This window comes from Pomacea canaliculata, linkage group LG13 (assembly GCF_003073045.1).
Source record: "Pomacea canaliculata isolate SZHN2017 linkage group LG13, ASM307304v1, whole genome shotgun sequence".
Classification (NCBI taxonomy): Eukaryota; Metazoa; Mollusca; class Gastropoda; order Architaenioglossa; family Ampullariidae; genus Pomacea; species Pomacea canaliculata.
Window position 1 is genome coordinate 12,768,994 of NC_037602.1, and position 8,146 is coordinate 12,777,139.

Sequence of the window (8,146 nt, forward strand, 5' to 3'; positions counted from 1 at the left end):
CTAACAGAAAAACCTTTTAGATGTGACTTCGTCGGCAACACAAATACCTGGTGCTAGCGCCGATTGTGTACAACTAGGCATTACCAACAAAATAGACCCAACTGACAAGCAATCGCTTGATTCACAGCTTACTCGCGAGCACAGTAGCAGCCCGCTGATAACCCGACAAAATATACGCACTTCGTTGCCGCCCATACTGATACACTGGCACGATAGGGTAAGACAAGAGTATTTTATACTAATAAGGAAGAGGGCAGCTCACGTGAGAAAAGAATTTATGTCGAGGTATACATCATTTAAAGAGATATTAAACTGTTGTTTCTCCCCCCTCCCCCATGAGGAACGCTGCTACACATGGTAGCTGGCCTCAGCTGATAACATTGCGATCCTAACCCTCAGGGTCGTACGCAGGAGATTAGCAGCCTCTGCCTGAGCTTTGAAGTACTTCAGCTGCTCCCTCGCCTTCCCTTCTCTCGCGGATAGACGGGTCCTGGGCGTGCGTCACCTCACAATTATTCCACTTGGTGACATAACAGTAAGTGAAATGCCTGGGGGCTAAAAACATAGGTCTCGTCCCTCTTCTTTCTTCGTTTTGGCGAGCATCAAACCCTCGCTCTTCTTGAGTTAGATCCGCTTTTCCTGACACGCACGGCGGCATTACAGGCCGTGAAGACTGGACGAGAAATCAATAGTCTCCCCGGAGGTTACCTGCCCTGCGCGACGAGGTGCGTGCAGCAGGCCAGTGGGAGTGATAGGTTTCCATCAGCTGCTGCCGATGTCGTCTGCAAAATCACTTTCCACAGCTGTCTGCACTCTCACCCCTGTTCTCTTTTCGCTTCGCTACCTCGCTACTTGAGCGACTGGTATCCGAGTTCTTCCATATGGCGTATGCTGCACGATGCTGACTAGTCAAAAGGCTGGAGAGGAGAGAAGAACCAGATGACGACGGTAACGATAAGGAGTTGCAGCTCCAGCCTCGTAGACGGTAAGGAGGCCTCAAGATCCAAATCAGAAGGAGATATGCTGTATAGTTGTCCTGGGTAGATTCTGCTTTCCCTATGCTTCATACAGACGACATGTCCTTGGGGCTGGTGGGAGTGGAAGGGGGACTATATTGGAAGATAGGATTGCTGGTCACGACTGACCCGCCGGCTTTGCCAGTACAGGGTCCACAGTGGACTAGTTTTACAGTTGCTTTCACAGGGTTCACAGTGGACGATTTACAGTTGTCATCAGAACCTGGTAGTATCTGAGAATTATTAGTAGCTATTGCACAGAAAGTATGCCACTTTTTATTTACGCAGTATGATGAGAAGCAAGAAGTTTATTAAATCACGAAATTTGGGTTGCTGACACAGTTGCTAAAGAAGTACACAAAAGAAGCATACATAAAATAACTGTCGTGTTGCTTCGCGAGCATCACCATCTGTATCTGGTTAGTTTCTTGGTTTATTTGCTAGGAAAGTGTCTCTAACTCGAGGTGATTTCGCGCTGTGGGTGATGGACGCGTGGGAGGAAAGGAGATAATAAAGCCGATGTAGCCGAGAAAACCCCGCAAAATTCGTATCTGCTAAGGGGACCCTATCACCCTCGCATCCTGTCATCTGGAAGCTGGTGTGCCTTGAATGTCAAATAGTATACATCACATGACTGCACACATTGGGGCAGTTCCGACAATTCTCTCACGCTCACATGCCCTCACCCAGAATAACCCTCGACGTCTGTGACAAGCAGACTATGCTGACATAACGCCATTTCTCGCCCAAAGTTGCACTTCCCTCACTTGCCCTTCTCTTCGCCAAAATCGCTGACAGCTCGCTCTACTGACGTTTCGTCTCATTATCCTCCATGCTCCTCTCCGTCGCACTGATGGAGATGATCCAAGATTCCCGGTCTGCGGTGAGAGAAAATGGGGGAAAGTGCAAGGTTTTGTACTACGACTCCACGACGGAACTGCCCTCCTGAGAGCAGCCCACAAGCTGCCAGAAAGATCCCTGACACCTATTCCCTGAAACGGTTTGAGCCCCTTCTTTGAAGGGGAAGGAGGTAGTCGTGGAATATGATTCTCAAAGGCCTTCTTAACCGGACATATTATCAACCATGTGATCTTGTTTGGAAAATCCAGTATACTACCATCATTTAAAAAATTCCCATAGCGACATATTCGATATTATGTGCTCTGTTAAGAAAATTCTTCACAAATTTTTCATTACCACTCTCCTTTCCCCGTGAGTGCGCGGAATTTTCTTTTACACACGCCTAAGTGTTTAAGTTTAGAAAAATGCATCTTTTTTCCCAGTAAAGGAGTGCGAGAACAGATGCGTGGAAATAAAGGGACCCTGTATTTCTTACCTCCTTCCTCCAAAAGCGTTCAAGTCATCTGGACAAAATTACAAACAAAATTCAATTCTTATCTTTAAAAGTCAGTGGAAAAGCCCACTAAAGACGTGGTGAAACGGGCGCTGTCACACTTTAATTCATAAATCACTTCTCGGACTGGGTCCGGTCAAGAGGCATGACCTGTTGACTACGGCTATACACAATGCACCTTTGTCCACACGCGTTTCCCACGGAAGCTCCGTAACAGGAGCGCCGATTATTATGCCGATTATCCTAGAAACTACATTCAGCCTTCTTAGAAATCGGTTCATCTGTAAATGACAACTTTCTACGATTAGCGTCGGAGCTGTGGGAAAGCACGTTGCTTGGCCTTGCCCCGCACGTGATCTGTGTCCTACGGCACTCGCACGTTAATGCTAAGTGTAGCTGCTTGTCTGGACAAGGCTGCTCTTTGACCACTTTTCCAAAAATTGGAAACTGTACTTACGCGCTTATTTCTTTGAATTCATCGAAACAAATCAAATCAGTGCGAGAAAAGCATTATAAAGCTGCAATGGTTTGGCTATGGCGTTTTTAAAAAAGGATGGGGGGGGGGGGGGGAATAAAGCAACAGAAACAAAATTTCATGTCGCTTATCCTGTCATAGATATGACAAGTACTTTCAATTCCGTTCATAGACCGACAAAGCAAAAATCGCAGCGAAAGCTAAAAGCGAAAATCCCTAAAGCGAGAAACTCATTGTACCCTCAGCTGAAAAATTACCAAAAAGTGTTGACGTGGCGAGAATGGGAAAATTTCTCTTTAGAACGGAAGTAAATCAAAGAACGTAATTCTTGCCCTCTAATACCTTCAAGAGGATTCTATGCGAATAAATCATAATAGACCTATGTCTCAACGTAATTCTTGCCCTCTAATATCTTCAAGACGATTCCTTGCGAATAAATCACAATAGACCTATGTCTAACCAACACAACGTACGGCTCCGTGAAAGACACTTTATACTCGTTTACTCGAGCAGGTCAGGGGGGAGAGGGGATTCGCTGCTTTAGTGATCTGAATGCGTTTGCCTGAAAGCTCGACAAATGTTTCTGCTCGGAAGAGGACAACACAAGACTAACAGGGACAGTGCCGAGACAAATATATAGAACGACTCCTCGAAATCAGCGGCCATGAGAAACAATATTTTGATGACATGATCACGAGCAGTACTTCGAATCAAGCGCATCTCATTTAGAAGTCAGTGCTCTTGCTCTTCCACAATGGAACACGCACACATACACACCGTCTTTGTGTGCTCAGTATGATCGATTTACGATATCTGAAGACAGCGGGTGCACGTCTTTGTTGTCTTGAATCGAACATCCTTGGCAACAGCGCGGGACATCATTATTGTCCACCTCGCTTCTATATGACGTTTTCATCATTCGTCGCTCTGTTTCTGCCAGAAGATTGAGATCGCAGGCACTATGCTCTTTCTCTCTCGCAATCAAAATATGCAGCGAACCCTAGATTTCCCCTAAATGCATTGCACGTCCATGTCCGTCAGGGTTGTTTCCCTCTCACTTCCTCATCATTTCAGGTGGAATCATCATGCAAGAAAAGACAAAGACCAACCCATCAGCAAGGGGGAATCCAGCCCGCGCAAACGATGACTACCACAGAGGTGAAAGAGCTCTAAAACATCCAAAGCAATGGGTCCACAAAGCGCAGACAGTACTTTACGTAGGTCTACAACATCCAACCCAACATGCTCCCCGACCTCCTCTTCTTGTGTCACTTCCTTCTCTGTTCTGAGTTGGTTCTAGCGACAATTGTGACGCCCCCACGTAAATCCTTGTATCGTATAGCTCCTGACAAATTGTACATTTAACAGTTTTCCATACCGTTTGTCACCTTGCGGAAATGTTTAGTGACCAGGACTCTAGATTTTGCTATGTTGTCGTCAGCCCTCATTACGTACACCTCCTATCGTTTCATGTTCGTTACCTCACGTCTTTCGTTTTCGTCAGCGGCAATCTTCGCCCGTTTCTCCTTCACTTGACTGGCATTCCCCTTCCTAGTGTCACTGACATCACCCTTCTTGTCTATGTGTCACTCGGATCTTCAGCCACTCCCGCTGCAGCTCGGATTGTATTCACGCTGACGTGGGGCCCGACTTCCGCCCGCAACCCATCTTTTTCTCACAGTCCCACAACCTGACACTGCATCTTCCAAACCCGCGGTTTTCATGCCACGGTAAAAACTCAATAGAGCGAAAATGCGTGGAGTGCTCGGCTAGGTCAATACAGACTGTCGTCATTTGCGATCAAGTAGCCAGCAAGGTTTGGCGACTCCCGAATAGGACCGCTCAAGTTGTACAGCTGGGGGGCAGTACTAACACTTACTCCGCACCGTTTGTAATCTGACCTGCCTGACCCGTGCTGTACAGCGTGGCTGGTGGTCTTCTGCAATCCACGTGTCCAGCACCTGGCTAGGAAAACTAATGAAATCTCTATGTGTGTGTGATGAATATATTTATATCTCCATGGTTAAAGGCGTCTAGTAATGAGTTATAAACTAAATCATATGGTGTTTGCCTAATAACAATAAAATCACGAGAATAAATACTTTTCAAAGGATTCCCAACATCATTAATGGTTGTTAAATTTCAGTTGTTTGCTGAAGGCATGAACTGTTGGGGGTGAGAGAAAAAATAAGTGATGTAAAAACACTGGTTGCCAGGCAACTGTAAAATAATAGCTACAAAGTAAATATGCAGTATAACATTTACTCTTAACCCAGCTTTTAAGCAAATTTTATTGGTGACCCTTGCTATATATGCCTTTCAAGTCACTGCAAATAAGAAACGAGTCCTGTTCAGCGAACATTCCACGAGATATCTTTGTATATCTTTGATTCTTCTCTGCTATAATAATAACACTAGCAATCTTCATATTTTACAGATGGTCAGAAGCTCTTAGAACCCTGATCCAACAGCTAAGGTTATATCATCACAGTGACCTACTCAGGCTTTAGGGGCAAGATGTGAGCCCGTGACCCATATCTTCTGTCTCTTGGAGACAAGCTTCGAACTGTTGTACTGCTGAACTGCAGAGATTCACTGCCTAAACTATTGAGACCAGAAAAGAATAAATACACAATGTTCCTTCTATCTTATAAAAACAAATGGCTGTCATATACAATCTTAACAAATCTAAAACTTAAAGCAACATCTTTTAAGAGGATGCCAAAACACCAAAATGCCTAAAAAATAACGAACCTCATGTTCTTTGTCACTTTGCTGGCTTAGGGGATTCCAAGAGAACTGAAGAAACTGGCATGTTTCAATCAGCTATTATCATTTACAATTACAATTTTTATAAATTTGTTGCCACAACTAAGCTCTATTAATTTATTTTATTCAACATTTTTCTCTTTAGCATCAACTTGAATGGAAAAACTGTTATTTATGAAACTGACTGCCTCACAGAAAAGTCTCAATACAGTCAGTTCTGCATCTTCACAACATACTGCTTTCTCTCAGATCATTTTGATTTCCTGCACTTTGTGTCATACATGTGTGAATGACAAACACAGATTGCAGTCAAAAAAAAAGATACACCATATTTTAGAAGCAGTATTACTGTGGTAGAAATTTACTGTATTACTGGAAGCACTGAAACTTAGCTCACATTTACCTGTTTCCAGATCTAGACAAAATCAAGATCTACATTTCTAAATGTAAATGATTGGACAGATTATAAGTGCATCACTTTATATCCCCAAAATGCCCACAATACTCAAAGCAACTGTAAGCTGTTGATCACATCTATCACAACACCCAACAAAGTGATAGATCAATAGAAGTTGATTTTTTTTTTTTAATGTAATATAATTTCAGAAAGAAACAAATATGTACTGTGTGCGAAAACAATGTTGTGTTATGAGTTTCATTGGTAAACATTTACTCTTCACACCCTGAGCTGGTAACAGTCAAGTTTTACAGCTCACCATAACTGACATTATCGACTGTTCAATAAAAGTGCAAGTTAAATGTATTTCTAATAAGCATTTGATACAATAGCTAGTCAAAAATTATTTTAAAGTATCTTTCTGACAAGGTATACAGCAATCACAATATATCCTAGTACCTATATACTTTCAGTCTCAACATCTACTTCCTTGCATCCCCACCCATACACACCCCTATACTACAAATGAAAAAGAGACAACTAACAATATTTTTCTGAGATTAATCAAAACTCTTTGTCATATGACAAAGTCATATATCTCTAGCCTTTTTCATCACAAAACTTATCAATTCAAAAAAGTTTAAGATTTGCAGCAAAATCTTTGTAAGGAATGTTTATATTAAACACGTGAAATAAAAAGTCAAAGACAGACAACAGACTGGTTCATTATAAATTATTTAATGATAATCATATATTGAAATTAGTTTCAATTAAATAATCATGCTGGAATTATTTGCACTGCTTGAAAAGAAAGGCTACAGTGTAAAAGCCTTTCCAGGCTACCAATGTAAAGGTTAATAATAAAAGGCATACCATAAAATGTTTAAATATGTCAGCCTCTTTCCTGCTTTAAATATTTTCTTTTTACAGTCTGGTGTAGTACTGCAGCTTTTTAATAAAAAGAAGATTGTAATTTCTGCCTTTACATTAAAATAAAGCCAGACGAAACATATATTTCTCAAAGTAAAATGAATTTTCTGTAAAGACACTTGATCAGTTGCGAGTACATTATTATGAATTTTTCCTGTTTTTAGGATCATTATTATAATAAAGAAAATATTTTAATCTGAAATATATCCAGAGACATGCTTTTCTTGTCTTCAAATGATAACCTGAAATATGAGAAAGAAATTTAAATCACAGAGTGATGAAATAAAGCACTAAACTGTTCTATGTTCAAACGCCTTCAAGAGGTAAGTCTTGCAATTACTCACCTGACCAATGTTGCGGAGTCCTGCATCCCTGGCCACTCTGTTGGCCGCCTGCAAACCACCTCTAACGTGGACAGCTACCTTATTGAGATAGACTTTTTCGGGTATTACGTTATGAAGAAGCAGGGTAACCAGGAAGAAACAAACATTCTTGTTCCAGAAGAATAACAGAGACTGTGACAGGACCATAACAAAGCCGAAATGACACCTTGTTTAGTAAAGAGTTCGAATAGTTGCACCTTTTGCTTCTTAGTTAATTTCGTAGCTAAACTGGACAGATATCACGATTACGTACAACCGTGTTTTTCAGATCCGGTTAACTCTGAAAAAGACACGTTGCTCGCGTCCACAGAAGCGCTTCAGGAAACGAGAACTTCGCTAAATCACACCGACCAGTCATGCCCGTTATATGGACTGTGAAAACAAAAATTAGTTTCAGCAAGTATCCCGAATGACGTCTAACAATATACGTGTTATTCACTGTACAGGCAGGACCGTCTCCAAGTAAATGTCACCCGTATTCTGTCAACTTGACATCAACCTGCCCACAGTTGTTTCTCCTAGCTAGCCTAGACTGCATAAACGGGATCCAAGCTTCCAGGCGCCCTCTACCAGTCGGCCCTGAAGGGGAACCTACTCCTCGGATAAATACGTGTTCCTGTCTGTTTAACTTCCCTTTACGATGTCACTTTATAATGGGACTTTCAAAATATTGTAAATTTGTTTGGCAAGATTTTCATGTTTACAATTTAATAGACTAAACTGTAATAAATATTTAATGTTATAAAATTCAATGTTAATAATATGTAAAATATTTTCCTTTGCCTTACTTTACAAATACAAATAAAACAGATGTCATCGAGC

General features: G+C 41.7%; 1 protein-coding gene across 1 annotated transcript in view; it reads right to left on the reverse strand.

The window, feature by feature from the left end:
• The window catches only part of LOC112553735 (furin-like protease kpc-1), a 28,260-nt gene extending 20,346 nt beyond the window's left edge, over positions 1-7,914 (reverse strand). Inside the window, exon 1 of the mRNA XM_025221149.1 lies at positions 7,286-7,914. Within this exon, the coding sequence (XP_025076934.1) occupies positions 7,286-7,471 (186 nt within the window). The 5' untranslated portion in view covers positions 7,472-7,914. The remainder of the gene's footprint in view (positions 1-7,285) is intronic.
• Positions 7,915-8,146: the final 232 nt, after the last annotated feature.